The 17,291-nt window shown below is 39.5% G+C and overlaps 1 protein-coding gene across 4 annotated transcripts in view; it reads right to left on the bottom strand.

Moving 5' to 3' along the window:
• The window catches only part of LOC119653598 (fizzy-related protein homolog), a 136,181-nt gene that overhangs the window by 101,357 nt on the left and 17,533 nt on the right, over positions 1–17,291 (bottom strand). The window contains exons 1-2 of one of the 4 annotated variants that reach the window (XM_038058349.1): positions 14,976–15,068; positions 13,955–14,683 (exon numbers count right to left, since the gene is read on the bottom strand). In XM_038058349.1, the coding sequence (XP_037914277.1) occupies positions 13,955–14,076 (122 nt within the window). In that variant the 5' untranslated portion in view covers positions 14,077–14,683; positions 14,976–15,068. The other 3 variants (XM_038058348.1, XM_038058350.1, XM_038058347.1) reach the window with 3 other exon arrangements.

The raw sequence follows: 17,291 nt of genomic DNA, 5'->3' as shown, positions 1-17,291 counted from the left end.
CATTAAAAATTTGCGTTGGCTACAGCTAACCTGTGGAAAATAACGCATTGATTTCTTGTTGCACTGGTGGTCGAATTTGTGCAAGACTAACATCACCAAATGTGCGATTTGTGGGCTCCATTTCCACTGATCTTTCTGATAGTTCGCTAAACTATAACAAACCACCTAGAGTTTATGAAATTACCCTAATTAAAAACTAAAGTGACAAACTTTTGTTAGTCGTTCCGTACTTTCCTGTAGTATCATTGGCAAACGTTCCTGCATTACCATTGGCAAACGTTTTTGATTCGACATGCTGGATTAGGATGCGAAAACGTTTTATGAAACTGCTGATTTTATAGTGGAATGCTACATTGTCTACTGATGAAACAACGTTCAGACTTTCCAAAAGTGGTACCATTAATTGCACCGCTGCAAACTTATTCTTCAGCTAATCTCCCAAACTGGACCCGTATTAATCAGTTAATCAAGCCTGTTGTGCCTGTTGTGTGTTGGGCTCCTAAAACAACATCAACGGCGCAATCACCGGTATCCGGTCTAGAACCGCCTTAATAAAGAACTCCAGATATCCCGGTTTTGCGCCGAGGTCCACCAATTCGATATCCCTAAAAGCTGTCTGGCGCTCTGGTCTACGCCATCGCTCCATCTTAGGCACGGTCGGCCTCGTCTTCTTTTTCTACCATAGATATTACCCTTATAGACTTTCCGGGTGGGATCATCCTCATCCATAAGGATTAAATGACTCGCCCACCGTAACCTATTGAGCCGGATTTTATCCACAATCGGACGGTCATGGTATCGCTCATAGATTTCGTCATTGTGTAGGCTACGGAATCTTCCATCCTCATGTAGGGGGCCAAAAATTCTTCAGAGGATTCTTCTCTGGAACACGGCCAATACATGAGGACTGGCAAGATCATTGTCTTGTACAGTAAGAGCTTTGACCCTATGGTGAGACGTATCGAGTGGAAAAGTTTTTGTAAGCTGAAATAGGCTCTGTTGGCTGACAACAACCCTGCGCGGATTTCATCATTGTAGCTGTTATCGGCTGTGATTTTCGACCCTAGATGCAAGAAATTATCAACGGTCTCAAGGTTGTAATCTCCTATCTTTATTCCTCCCGTTTGACCAGTGCGATTTGATGTTGTTGGTTTTTTTGTTTTTCGGTGCTGACGTTGCCACCATATATTTTGTCTTGCCTTCATTGATGTGCAACCCAAGTTCTCGCGCCGCCTGCTCAATCTGAATGAAGGCAGTTTGTACGTCTCGGGTGGTTCTCCCCATGATGTCGATATCCTCAGCATAGCCCAGTAGTTGGGTGGACTTAAAGAGGATCGTACCTCTTGCATTTACCTCAGCATCACGGATCACTTTCTCGAGGGCCAGGTTAAAGAGGACGCATGAAAGGGCATGTCGAATGGTCTTGAGAGTGATCCTGGCCTCGCACATTGGTCAGAGTCAGCCTAGTTAGTTTTATCAATTTCGTCGGGACACCAACTTTTCTCATGACCGTGTACAATTTTACCGTGCTTGATTGCCGCAGAGAGAAAATCTGACCTGCTGCGGATTTGTCTGGAGTGAAGCTTCTTTGGTATGGGCCAATGATGTTCTGAGCATATGGGGCTATCCGACCTAGCAAGATAGCAGAGAATATCTTATAAATGGTATTCTGCAACGTGATACCTCTATAATTGCTACACTGTGTGATATCTCCTTTTTATGAAACAAGGCGTCTCACGATTCTAAATGTTATCAGTTCGATTCCTGTGTATACAATGTTTAGACGATTTCCGTGAGTATCCTAAGAGGGAAAATTCTTCAAAATTTTAAAGGCTTCAGTAACAGTAGAGGGCTGCTAGGATTAATCCCACTTGAATTTCTTCGAGTTGTTTTGAAGTAGATCTTAAAGACTCTTCTTGTAGCATCTGCTAGTATTCTATTGTTGCTCCCAGTCTTATATTGCCATTTTTATGAGTCAGATATGCTTCCCAAATTAGCAATATTTTGATTTATCTATTGAATATTTCATACTATATTTCAAACTTCGATATGACGAATTTACTTGGCTTTCATTGGCCAACATTTCCGAAATCATAAAAGATTTTAAGAAGCTCGACTGGCATCGTGGTGGTTCATTGCGTAGCGTTCATATGTGCAGAAACTGTAACATTACCTAGGAATCAAGCAATCTTATGGCATAGGTTGCCAGCAATACTATGGCGTAGGTTGCGGAGCAATCGATTTCAAAGTTAAAACCAATAAATTATTGAAATGTCCACGACTCGCCGCGCAGCTTTGTCACAGGGAAATATTCTTCTTGCAGATGAGGAATTATTCACTGTAGAAAAGCTCATAATCAACAAAACGGCACACCTTGATTCACAGTTTTCGTGGAAATATACTTTCCTTCATGAAAGTATGAAGGTTAACAAGTTGTGTGTTGGCAAGACATTTTGGAAGCTTCAGTATTTCCATAACATTAATATCACTTTGGATTTGGGCAATGGACTTTCCATTGAACGCAGTACATTCGTAGACTAACTACAGGTAAGAACCTATGCAAGCGACATAATACGAGTAGTTATCCAAAAGTCTTTTTTCTTTGCCGGGCTCATTATTCGATGTCCCAGCCAGTCTGAGGTTCCTTTCGTGGCTTCGTAGCAGTTAGTTTTCTGGGGCAGGACAGAAAACCCCATCATGGAGGACCAGTTTGTTTTGTTTTTAAATGGCAGAGCAGCCTCTCCTGCATCTTCCAACTGTAGTTTTTCGTTCCAGCGATCATTACGCGGACATGGAGATTGGATTTAGTAGCAGAACTGTTAGTTTGGTTCAGCAGGTGTTTGCTATGATTTGTACTCCATCGTGGACATTAGGAGGTTTTTCGCCCTGGGACGTGTTCTTTGACCGCAACATAAAAAAATAAAATAAAATTGTAAATTTAATCTAATTTTCAACATAGATTCCCAACAGGTCGAGATATTCTAATCCTATTTTCTCTCCTAGAGTTACATTACTTTAAAGAAATATAATATATATACTGTTTTATGTGTAGAAAAGTGTCTCTATAGATCCCACGGATGACCCCAGCTCGTAGTTTGCTTATCTGCTCAGCGTCATAGACGCCAGTAATAATGAATCCCAGTGTTTCTCAGAAAACGACCACAAAACGACCGCACCTAGACCCCCCCAACTTATAAACCACTTTGCTGCTCAGACCGTCCCCCATCACCAGTGATTACGAATTTCGCTCCTTTTCTCGAAATTCTCAATATTAAGGGAGATATAAGCGTTTAAAGCTTTTTCCAAGATTCCTCCAGATATCAGTAATTTTCCTGGCATACAGATCTCCCAACCTATATACCTTATCTTTTTATTATTGGTTAACATTACTGGAAAGTTAAAGTCTGACAGTCTATCTTCCGCCAGCTACCAATAGGTTTGTATTTTTTTGGGTTGTTATGTATGTGAAACGTGGATGGAAGACATGCTCGCTTCTTATCTTCTAAGATGTTCTACTAAGCTTCTTTTGCACTAGGATTCAACTGCGGCAATGTCATAGTCTGTATATTATTGATAGATGTTTTATCGCATTGCAACTAACTATTCCACATCTGAGAAATCTAAATAGAATTCAAGCATACTAGAAAGAAAGAGTACACTCAAAAACGCACATCGAGAAATCCATTCTGAGGATTTAGGGATATTTTTCCGTGGTATCTATTTTGGATGTGGGTGAACGGACAATGCGTTGAAAAGTACCCGAGAATTAGAGGATGAAGGGGAATAGTAATTATATTTTGGAAGAACAATTATTACGACTATTACAGGCATCAATTCTATCTACTTCTTCAAACTTTGAACGCGCTTTCCATGAAACTATGTTTTTCGGGTCGGATGAACCGGAAGCCTTTTCAATTTTCATAGAATTGAGTTTAAGTTTTAAATAATAACTTAAAACTTTTAGATACATGAATCCTAATATGAATAAAACCCTTTTTTAAGGTTTTGTGTAAAACAAAACCTTATTAAAATCGATTCAATGTCTGTCTGTCTGTCACACGCATTTTTCTCCAAAACGACTAAACCGATCCGAACGAAATTTGGTGGACAGATGGGAACTGTGAAATCCCACGCATACAATGAGTGGCATAAATTTAGGTGGAGTTTAAAGGGAGGCTCCCCATACATGCAAAGGGGGGATTCAAACATTTTTTTTCACCGGATATGGTTGCGTAGGGTATCAAATGAAAGATCTCGATTTGTGCTTTCCGAAACTGACCTTAGCTTTGGCAAAAATTGCAAAGTGCGTGAGCAAGGAGTCAAAATGTACGCACTTGAAGTGAGACAGGACTCATTTTCGGAAACTACCCAACCTAAAAATCCGGGAAAAATCGAAGTGATGCGCCTAGATGAAATCTAGGCCTCAAAATATGTCCCATTCCGATATCTGCTCAAATAAACTTACTAATAGTATATTACTACTTTTTAGAAATTTACTGAAAAACCTCCTTAAATTCATCCTAGGACTTCCGAATTTTGTCCCAGCATAGAGGACAATATTTCGTATATATATGCAAAATTTCAAAATCAGGCAATTAACGACAAAGTTATAGCAGTTCAAACTTAGCAATTTCGCGCGATTTTACCGCTTCCAAAGCCATGCAAATCAGATGCTGACGTTATAATTACCCGGAATAATTGACATTTGCGTGAAATATTAAAGTCGCATTTATGAAGAATCTACTTATCTGCAGCCCTTTTTAAGATTTTGTGTAAAACACTTATGTGAAATCTAATCTTCGAAAGAAGTTCTATTCCGGTATCTGCTCAAAAAATTTACTAATAGTATATTATCAACTTTTAGAAATTGACTAAAAAACTCCCCTTAAGTTCATCCTAAGTGTACTAAATTTTGCACCGACATAGAGGACAGCCAAGTTTCATGAAAATCCAACTATTATTGGGAAAGTTATAGCAGTTCAAACTTATCAATTTCGTGCTAATTAACAGCATTTTAAGCCATACAAATAAGATGCTGACGTCATAATTAACGAAAATAATTGACATTCGATGTGTCCGGATAGCTGAGTGGTTAGAGCGCAAGGCTGTCGTACGGAGGGTCACGGTTCAAATCTCACTGGTGGCAGTGGGATTTGTATCGTGATTTGCCGTCGGATACCAGTCAACTCAGCTGTGAATGAGTACCTGAGTCAAATCAGGGTAATAATCTCGGGCGAGCGCAATGCTGACCACATTGCCTCCTAGTGTACCGTTACGGTCTTGAATGAAGTGCTCTAACACACTTCAAGGCCCTGATCCAACATGGATTGTTGCGCCAACGATTATTATTATTATTAATTGACATTCGAGTGAAATATTAAAATTCCATTCAAGAAGAATCTAATTCTCCCTAGCCCTTTTTAAACGGCTAGACCGATTATCACAAAACTTAGTGAGAGTATGTAATCTGGTGTTCCCTTTACATGCAATAAGTGGCGCCATCTTGCGTTAAATTTAAGAGGGGCTCCCCATACAAGTGAAAGGAGGGTCCACATTTTTTTTTCACAGAATGTAGCCATGTGGGGTACCAAACGAAAGGTCTCAATTAGTACTGTTTCAATATTTGATATTGACTGAAACATAAGCGAGTGAGGGCTCAAAATATGACCCCCAAAAAGTGTAACAGGTCTCGTTCTCAGAACCTATCCAACCAAAAAATCTGAAAAAAATCACAGTAGTGCATCTCTATAAAATCTAGGCCTCAAAATATATCCGGTTCCGATATATGCACAAATAAAGCTAATAATAGTATATTGCCACATTTTAGAAATTCACCCGGCACTCCCCTTATGTTCATTCCAGAAGTACAAAAGTTGGCATGCGTGTAATCAATATAATCATCAATATAATCAATATAATGCACAGTTTGGTCAAGTTTGAAGAAAATCCAACTATTATATTATTAACAAAGTTATAGGGGGTGAAACTTTACAATTTTTTGTGAATTTCGTGCACTCTACAACCCGCATGACGTCATCATCACATATCAATTCGTCAATACCACAACGAAATGAATTCTTATGAATTGGGTCCCAGAGAATTATTTTGTTTTAGTTTTTTAGTTATTTGTCAACCAGACATGTGTGTATGTAGGTATATAATATATGCGTGCTAATGAACTTTGCGGGTAGTGCCTAATTCAGATAGATATAAGACGTAAATCGGAAATATGGGTACGATAAATTTATATACGTGCATATATGTGTACAGTATTCGGAAATAGGCAGTTTGTTTGTTTAGGGAGAGGGTAATATCTATGGCTGTAATATGTACGTATGTCTCGTAGTTTGGAAAAATATGAAGGAATATGTTGGGTTTGTAGCTATATACGGATAGAAAAATGTGCGTTGAAATTTCTTAGATAAGATGAACACAAAACCTTTATACCCGAAGCGCGAGCTTCCGGTATTCCGACTTATTTATATTTGATGTTGGTTAAATTGTTGGCATTTGCTAATAATATTAAATGTGAAGCGTATAAGGTTGACTATTTCAATACAGGGCTTTCCATCAAATGATTTATTTAAATTACTTTCTAAAAAATAGATGCCAATAGAATTTTTAACTATGTGACACGGAACTGTCAGGCTCATCGCTCCTCACATCTTCTTCTTTTTCTTCAGCCTTCAGTTCACAAGCGGGGTCGGCTCGTCGTGATCGGTTTCGTCATTTTATTTTATCAAATGCCTGATTAGGATGTAATCGCGAGACCTTCAAATCCCCATCCAGTGTATCATGCCACCATTGTTTTGGCCGGCTTTTTGGTTGCTTACCATTGACTTCGATTTTCTGACCAATACTGGTTGTTGAATTCTCGTTAGCGTGAATTATGTGACCACACCATCGAAAACGCCTCTCTTGCAGTTTTTCCACGATCGGTGCAAACCCATATCGATCGCGGATATTCTCATTTCAGACGTGATCAAAACGTGTCACGCCACCAGTGCAATGCAACATCTTCGTCCCCATTACCGCAAGACGCCGTTCATTGTCCTTTATAGTCAACACTCAAACTATAGAGAGCGGCAGCCGGACGACATTGCAGTAAATTTTAGATTTGGGACGTGCGCTGATACGTCGATCACAAAGAACACTAGTTGCAGAATGCCAATTCATCCAGGTGGCGTTAATGCTTGAAACATTTCATTACGCAATTCTCCATTGGCTGGTAGCATTGACTCGAAACATTTAAATCGCTCAGTTCTTTCAATGGCAGTAATCTGCCCCTCCAGATATTTAAATCGCTGAGTTCTGGCAATGGTGGTAACCTGCCCAGAACTGAGCGATTTAAATATCTCGGGTCAATGCTATAAGCCAATGGAGAACTACGTTATGCTCCTCATATAGGGAAACACAAAACCTTTTATACCTGAAGCGTCAAGCTTCCGGTTTCTCGACTTGTTTGTAATAGATTTCGAAAAAGACGCTTCATCTATTGTACATAAAGTGATCATCATTATCATCAACTGTCTGGCGTTCTGGCCTACGCCAGCGATCCGTCTCAGGCAGGGTCTGCCTCGTGTTCTTTTTCTAGCATAGATATTACCATTCTAGACTTCTAGAGGCTGAATCATCCTTATCGATACGGATTAAGTGACCCGCCCACCACAACCTATTGAGCCGCATTTTATCCACAACCTGACGGTTAAGGTATCTTTCATAGATTTCGTCGTTGTGTGGGACGTTCCGAGGACGTCAAGACAAAGAGAGTTGGATTGCTTCAATTTGCTTTTGTGATCCTGATCGCCCTCCTCGAGTGCATTGGTACAGCATCCCACCGGGTTGACTGAACGAAATGTACTTGAATATTAAGAAAGTAAAGGTACTTATGGCAGCTATAGTACCAAAAAGACATGTTTTTCAACTGTACGGTGCACTGACCCATGCCTCTTATTTGGTTGAAAACTGTGCCGTCATCAATATGCCGTGCATGCATACCCTTCAAACCAAGAATCGAAGTAAAGAGGATTCGAGTTAATGGGATGATCATGAAATGAAGTTTGCAAATACAAGTAGGCAGTAATATTAGAAAGAAATTTGGTCATTCGCCACACTTGTATGTTATATGGTATGCCAATAAAATGACAACTAAAAGCTTTTGTGGAACATCTTTTCTGTGTAGGACTTACCGGATGTAATACTTGCTAATGTTGCTGAAAACTCTTTTGAAACAATTGGTGTAGCGAAACCTAGATTTCGTGCACTTTTTGAATATACTCCATGAAGTGCTAAACATCACACAATATGCTCTCGTTAGATGATCAAGATGTTATCTCATGCGTTTCCGATTTATCATGGTGATTGCCTTGGCAGAATTATACCCTTATTGTTAAAACTTTGATACATAATAATTTCCTTTTTGGCGGCTTAACAATTGCTCCTTTTCCACTCTTTATGAGAAATCACGGTCGGGTTTATTTAATTTTAAAAGCAAAAATCTCCTCCTTGGGTTCTTGATTGTTTGGAAGTGTGATTTGTGACATGGGTGGAGCTTTATCTGAGGAGAAACGATTTAGAACCGTGTTGGTGAACTGTTCATCTTTATTGATAACCGCAGGACGCAGGCGATTGCCCTATAGATACTGTCAGCATTAATTCGACATTGGATGTTAATTTACAGGACAGAGTCGTTGTGGTAGCAGAGAAGCATCCTTCGAAGTTGCATCATGGTATCAAACCCAGGATACTGAAGTTTATATCGCCCATGGCCATGCTGCACACATCGACAGGAAAAGTCCTAATATTATTGGAAAGCACGCTTACTTCTTGAAAATTAGCCTTCGTTTTGCTTGGAAGCTCTTGTAAGCTGGATGGTAATCATGCTTATTTCCAGCAAGATTCCTGTAGAGTAAAAATGCAGATTGCCCGACAACAAATTCTTAAATTGCATGGGAAAAGAAAATACGCTAACAACCGAATCCAAGGTCTCTGCTTTCTTATATGATGGGAAGTCTAATTAATTGCTAACAAGAAAACAAGGCACTTCTCCATGGAATTAATTTCTATGGCTTATTCTATGACCCCCTTTGTGTGTGTGGTAGACATATAAGCCGCCTTCCTGAAAAAAGTACCAAATTGAAGTCCAGACTGGCAGCATTGTGAAACGCCACTAATTTCTTAGACTCAGACAATGAGAATTCACGTAACGCTGTGAAAATGATATACATTTTATGGGCCAACTCTGAATAGTAGATGAATTTAACGTTGGATTAAACTGATTTTTATGACTAATAGGTTAATTCAGTAAGACTCGAAACTATTCTCATGTTTTAGCTGAAACACTGGATGATGGACAATGGCCGTTTTATGTCCGCCAATTCAGGGTTTTTGTAGGCTTCTTTCAGGTAATTAGCGTTTCATATCTAGCATATATCTGGCTACTGTAAATTATATACGGGAATTATACAATTTGGAAGACATAGTGCTTGTTTTGAAGTTTACGAATCGAAGCATAGTTCCTGTAGCTAAAATTTTTTGCTCGTGCTCAGCAGTGGCGGGAAATATGTGCACTTGTATGTATGTAATTATCGCTTTGAATAAGCATTAGAGATGGTTACTTCTGGAGTTTAGAAGAAACATAAGACTGCATGCGTACGTTTGAAGCATAAGCGTGAAGATCGGAAGCAAAGAAAACTTTTTATCATAAGGAAAGCAACTTCATTTTCGTAGAAATATCTTCTGATCTCGCATGCGCAATACCAGCTCAGGAGAAGCGCGAATTGCTTTAATTAAGTGAAAATGATTTGAGTGCTCATTAAGGTACAGAGAAACAATAAGAAAAATTTAACTGAGTTTAGGTAAAAATGATTTCTTGAAGTTTAATTAAAACTACAGCATTCAATGATCGCCATTAACAGTTACAATGAGTTAGATCTCTGGTGTTTGGCACAGTCAGAACACACACATTTTATGTTAATGCAAAATGTTTTTTTATACTCAATCTCTTTGAATTCAGTGAACGCTTAATTAGAATAATGCATGTTAGAACCAGATAAGGTATTTGTGAACAATACGGGATTAACGTCTGTAATACTAAGTCAGCACTGAAGGAACAAGAACACTGGAAGCAGAAATGTAAAGGTGAATGACGATTCCATTTGTACGTAGTTCCTAGCGTATATGCATCAAGTATGTTGGATTTTCCTCTATTTTGCTGTGATACTACCTTCTATGTACACTATGTCTTAGGATGCAGTAAATTTAAGGTAGCTGGACAGCGTCAAAACGTAAGCAAACTAGCCCAAATCATGATAGTCAGATAAATGCGTGTCTGAACGCATAACATTGGTAGTCTATCCAGTAAGATGGAGGAATTTTTGACAGCCTTTCAGAAAAGACGTATCGATACTTGCGCTCTGCAAAAGTCAATGGGATATTGCCAACAATTGCTGTATAGAACATGAACGCGACGAAAAATGGCTACAGCTTGCCCTATTCTGGTGGCCTTCAAATTCAATACGATCTCGGAATCGCCGTTTCTGAAAGTTCCTGCAACTACGTTGAAAATGAAATGATCGTATGACCAATTTCTTGATCGTCTATGCGTCAAAAACAGGTCCACCTAATATCGAAGGAGATGCCTTCTGACTACTCGATACACATTTCCTCAATCTTTCCGACATTGATAACCTGGCAAATAGATAGTCTTTTAGATGATTATTTCCCCTTCTCTCATTTTAAAGTGGTAGACACCACTCGATTATATTTTCATTTGAGGCGCGTCATTTTCTTATCGTAACTGAGAGCAAAATCTTCCCCTTTGAGTCCATCGCGTCTTAGCATCAGCCGTTCATCATTGTGATCCTGTATATCAAACGACCTTGCTCATTCACTATTTCCGTAAGCAATGGTGACTTTTAGAGCAATTTGGTCTACATGTCAGGGATAAGCTCAGGACGCATTTAAAGAAGTCATCCTAATGGGTTATATATTTTGTCCTTTGAGTGCAGCTTGACATCCGCTTGAGCAAGTAATAACCGTTAACAAAGTGAAGATAATCAATGCTTCGAAAGGTACAGAGGCTTGACGGGAATTAATAATGGTCCTCCAGTTGGAAGAAACTGATTTGTTTTTACAGTTGCAAGTAATCAAAGAAAGATAACCAAAAGTATCCGAATGGCTCAAGTGGTTGGAGCGCTGGGCTGTAGTAGCGGAATGTCGCGATTCAAATCGCACTGGCGGCAGAAGGATTTGTTATCGTCTTTGGATGTCAGATACCAGTCGAATCAGCTGCGAATGAGTACCTGAATCAAACCAGGGCAATAATTTCGAGCGAGCACAATGCTGACCACACCTACTGTGCACTGTAGTGTACCGGTACGATCTCCTCTAACACACTTCAAGGCCCTGATTAAACATGGATTGTTGCCCCAACAAGTATTATTAATATCAAATAAAAGGCGTCACCTTCCGTTAACACCAAGGCTAATAAGATCCAGATATTGTCCTACGTGAAACTTCCTGAAGATTCGGTTCGCTTTGAATTGCGGAAGAATAAAGACTGTTCCAAATTATTGTAGTTTTCGGCAAGAAGGACTTCGAGGGCTTGAAAAAATATTACACTAAATATATGGGGATCTGGAAATGTCTGGGGACGCCTGAATATTTAACTTTTACTGCCATTTCAAAATCTATAGCCACATGATCCGCGAGAATCGGGGATAGAAACTGTGAGTTTGAGAAGTGAGAAACTGTTGAGTGGAAATTTCCTCTCAGTTAATATACCACATTTTCACGAGTCTGGCTAGCAAACAGACAAACAAGTGCGTGTCGCCCGAATACTTCGGTGGAGTTTCAATATTTGTTGGCGGACCTCGGTAGCCAATTTAGACAACTTTTTAGGTTTCTGTCCCAAAAACCTCTTCCTTTTGGGCGTCTTCAGGACAGTGGTTTGTCTATCGACAAATTCCATAAGTCATTATAGTTTCAATATGGGAGAAAAAAGGCAGTTTTGCAGATTATTTAAATTAGTATCAGATTCGGTTATCATCCTTATACTACGGAGATTTTGGAGCACATTATTACATTAGCAAAGTCGTTAAAAATTATTTAGCCCGATTAGTGGCAGAGTAACCATTCCATTGGGATTTAACCCAGGCGTACCGCGACGTAAAGGGCAGAGTTCAGAACTAGGAATTTAGCAGGTACTTTAGGCGTCCATTAAGGAAGCGCCAGTTCGTTATTAATCTTCCTTTTTGTTATATGCACTATCACGTGCTGCATCCTATGTTCAGCTCTCTACATACTGTTCGATGCGGTATTTTTCCAGGGCTTTAAACTGATCAGTTTCTTGAAGCACGATCTACGACTACATCTAAAGAAAATGACGTTTCTGACGACTACCCCAATAAAACTGATAGGATGAGTCTCAGTGTCAGGGACAGCGAGTTGCTCAGAATGAGTGATATATCTTTGAAGTCTGTTGCGAATAATAGACATGTTTAGCCGTGATTTTCGGATGAGTTTGGATTAGACAAGTGTCGAATCCAAGTTATCCGCAAAGGTCATCACGAGGCGCATGCCGGACATAGCATTGGTGACCTCCACATCGAAGCTATGACCAAGACAGACTTCTACAAATACCTAGGAATTTTGCAAGGAACCCATGCTCGAGTTGGTGATCTGAAGGATGCTCTGCTATTCGAATTCCTGCGACGTGTAAAGCTGGTGCTGAAATCGCATCTCTCGGGGAAGAATAAAAGAAGCACGTTGAATGTATTCGCTTCACTGGCTTATGCGTTCGGAATATTTCCGTGGACGAAGAACGATCTTGAAAACGTTCAGCTGCGGATACGGACAACTATGTCCAAAGTCTGCGGTGAAGCGGATGAACCTGCCTCGTGACATCGGCGGTAGGGGCGTGATTGACGTGGCGGCACAACATCACCGACAAGTCGACTCACTGCGCGCTTATTTTTACAACAAAGAGCAGGTGAGTCCCTTGAATGCGGCTGTCTGTAAGGAAGACTGTGGACTGACTCCACTTAACTTCAATCCTCTGAGTGGGGTGAAGTCGAACCAAGAGTAGATCGATGAATGGAAGTCGAAGGCAATGCACGGTAAACACGTGAATTGTATTTGGCAGGCATTTGTTGATTTGCATTTTTCGAACAGATGGCTGTGTGCTGGGGAGCTCTTTGATTCATGTGTTCATGTGTGCCTTTCAGGACGGCGTGGTCGCCACCAAAGTTTATAAAAAGTTCATCATAAGAGAATGAGTGGAGAACGACTAGTGCAGAGTGTGTCGGCACTGCCACCAGTGAGATTTGAACCGCGACTTTCCGTATGATAGCCTTGTGCTCTAACCAGCTATCTGGATTTGTGGTGATGTGGAATGAGATTCTCTGACTGTACAGTCGTGATGTGCCAAAAAAGTAGATTTGCAGTTTTTCCTAATAAATAAATAGAAAAATCCAAATAGACAGACTAGGAGGAAACACAATGCAATGCCGACTTCATATAGTGTTAAGGAACCCAAAAAGAGATCTGTAGTGAAATACAAATTCCTTTACACCCTCAGGTTTTCACCAGGCTGCTCCTGGTACTTTTTGGTGGACGGTAGGGTCTCCGCATAGCTTCCTCTTTTGGTGACGGTTTTGTTCCTACTTGTTAATTATTTAGGTATTATCTACGCGGGGCAACTGTGAAGCACATTGTAGGGATACAAGGACAAAACCAAATCTGAACATGCTTGGCAAACACCAGATTTCGAGTCCGAGCCAAAACTGAAGCACTACTTTCTGTATCATCAGAGTGATTTAATAATATGTTGACTTCTACTGAAAGACGCCAAATGGCAAAACGACTGGAGAAATCTACTTTGATAGACCAAATATTAAACTGCGAAATCACACGAACTATCTAACCATTTACCTATTAACGTTAGATTACTCACCTGCAAGGTATAAATCGATCGTAAGATGTGGATGAACTCGCCGCTTCGAAACTATTATACAAATTCCTCGCAACTGGACTGCAATGTTTTAAAATGCGTTTCTCATAGTCCGGACTAAACATTTTCACTAAATTGGGTCCAGTCCTTTCAGTTCACAAAGTCCACAGTTCACAACACACTAAGACTGTTAGTATCCTATGTTGCTTTTATCCTGTATTCGGCGGAAACACTATTGCTAATTCCACTCAGTACAATCTCGTTTCATACGAAGTTTAGGACGCGCTAAAAGATAAACGGCTGATCTAAAATAGATTACAGGGAGTCACTGCACTTGCCGATAATTTTGATAATGTTTCAAGTCAATAAACGTTCCGAGGAGTTGTTAATTTCACGGTACACGTACATAAGAATTGAGTTCAAATTTATGTGACTATTATTAGGCGAATACAGCGGTTTAGTGTGGGGTAGAATGCGTAGGTCGATGGTTGCCGGCTTTTAGCAGAAATTGGGCGTTCTAGATTCGAATATGGACTTTTCCGAAATCGTGTACATACGTTACACTCTGACCGCTCCGATTCACATATTATTTATTAAATTTGTTATCTATGTTGCATGAACAACTTAGCACTTATTGGAGACACTTCACAATGTTGGTAGATAAGCTCGAAGTCGTGGCGTTCCCGTAGGTTTACAAGTAGATCACTTTTGAATGTAGGCGCGCAATATTGTCTGTAATAAATCCATAAATAAATTCATATAAATAAATTGCAGCAGGTTTAGGTAAACTTTAAGCCTTAAATAGAGTAGAAATGGTTTATGTGCAATAATACCAGTTTATAGCAAATATAATATCCGAAGCTCTTAAATTGAACGGAAAAGTGTTGAAATTTATAAAAATCGAAACAAACGTAACAACCACGGATTGCTTCAATTGAGGAAATAGGTGCGTAGGCTACAGTGTTCCCGCCAGTTTTGAAATGAGCTGCTCATTCTGAAATGTTCTCAACGCCTCAACACATACTTCCAACTATACTGGCCCGAGCGGAACTGCTGCTGCGGTGTTGCTTCATCGATGGTGCCCCGATGGGTTCCCGCCTTTCACTGTTGTTCTATCTCTCATATATGGAAATGTTGATTTGCCATAATAGCAGCGTCTACTGTCTTCAGCTAATGTGTCATCAACAGCCAAACTGACTGAAGCAAGCAATCATGGTAACGTAAATATTAGCCAGACAAAGTCGTAGGATGAATTTGACAAAATCGGCCACATACCCCCGGAGGTGCGTAGTGATATATAAACATTAGCGCATGGGCAAAGACGGAAATGTGTTTCGGCACGCAATTTCGCTGGACGATAATGACGAGGAGGCTACTATTATAAAATAGTGGACGGATGACTTTGGAATGAGGTAGACTTTAAAATGTCATCACCCTATCAGTAAACGACGAGTTGATTATGCATTCATTAATTTGTGACACAAAGTCAAATAAGGATGTAGAGGTTGGTGTGCATTATTGTCGGAATTTTATCTATGCGGGTTGTGTGATTAGAATTGCGGAAAATGAAACCTACGGAATAGTTTCGGAATAGCATTTCATTGTTCTAATGGAGAGAATTTTATCACAGTAATTGGGTAGTAAATTAGAGATATCTCTATACGGAATAAGGGATGACTAGCTATTTTTTAGAACAGATCATTTATTTGTCTTCGGAATGCAGATACCACTCCGAAAAATGTTAGGGATATTCATATTGATTATATTATGTATGTGAAGATTGGAAAGGAAAACTGAGCCCATGGCATCGCATGACATTTGTCACCATAAAAGGATTCAAAAATACTCATTTAGCCAAAAATAGCAGGACATAGATACACATATTTTCAAGGAAATGGGATTAGTAGTGCATACGCGGCAAATCAATTTTTGATATAATGGGGCAAGTGCACGTTTCTAAAACTTGTTCGGATTTGGTATTACTTCCCGGCATCTAGTAAAACACTGTAAACACAAAACCTTATTAAAATCGATTTACTGTCTGTCTGTCCGTCACACGCATTTTTCTCGGAGACGGTTATAGCGGTTCACACCAAATTATAAATATAAATTTGGTAGAAAGATGGGAACTATGAACGCTCACGCATATAGTGAGTTATATCATTTTACTTCGAATTTAAGGGGGGTGTACATTTTTCTTCTTCAAATACAGTCATGTGGGGTATCAAATGAAAGGTCTCGATTACTACTTTTCGAAGCCGGACTTGGTTTTGCCATTTGTTGGAAACGTGGGGAGTGCAGGGGATTGAAAATGATCATTTCTTTAACGAACCCATTATCAGAAACTACCAAACCGAAAAATCTGAAAAAAATCATGAGGCTGTCACTGTATGGTGCCTAGGCTCCGAAATACCCTCCATACCGATACCTGTTCAAATAAAGTTAATAATAGTACATTACTACAATTTTTAGTAATTGACAGGAGGACACCCTTAAGTTCACCCTAGAATCACGAAATTTTGCAGCAATGTAGGCTACATCATAGAGCATAATCCTACCAAATGGTGGTGAAAATCGCACTATTACTAACAAAGTTATAATAGGTCAAAGCTGTCACTTCTGTGCAAATTCAAGACTTTGAATGTCAATGCCACTTGAAAGTGGATATTTTCACATGATATATGCGTATATTACGTGCCACATACTAATGGGACAAATGCACCCTCAAATCTCTTTATAAAAGAAATACATAAAACCTTTCATACCTGAAAGCGCCTAGCTTCCGGTTTTCCGACTTTGTCTTTTGCTTGGAGAAATTTATTCAACTCAAGCGAGAGGATTCTAAAAATGCGAGAAATAAAAAAGTAGTACAGTGCTGGTGGTTTTTCAAAGTAATATTGAAATGCCAATCAGCCATTACCTTTTCTTGTTTGCCTTAAATAATGAGTGCTAAGCTGAAATTCTCTAGTGGAAAATTATACGATCGACATTTGTCACGTAAATCGGACGCTGTTTTGTTAATAATACCGAAATCTCTACCAAACTTTCTAGTATCAGATGTCGCAAAGGCGTGTATTTGAAGGCCAAGATTTTTATATAGTGGGTTTCACCATGATTTTTTCTGAGTTAATAGTTTCTGAAAACGAGTTTTGTCTTCAAAACTGTAGATTTACATCGGGATCATGATCGGGACCATGCGTTGATTTACTTACGGAAAAAATATATTTTTTGTTCGAAAAGCAGTTTAAATTTTGAATAATTGGCATAACAAGTTAAAGAGAGCTAATTCGTTACCTGTCGCAACAACCGGCTACGGTATCGAACATTTTAGCTCAGCTTC

The sequence above is a fragment of the Hermetia illucens genome, chromosome 4 (assembly GCF_905115235.1).
Source record: "Hermetia illucens chromosome 4, iHerIll2.2.curated.20191125, whole genome shotgun sequence".
Lineage (NCBI taxonomy): Eukaryota > Metazoa > Arthropoda > Insecta > Diptera > Stratiomyidae > Hermetia > Hermetia illucens.
The sequence above is the reverse complement of the archived record's forward strand: the minus strand, read 5'-3'. Positions and strand labels throughout refer to the sequence as shown.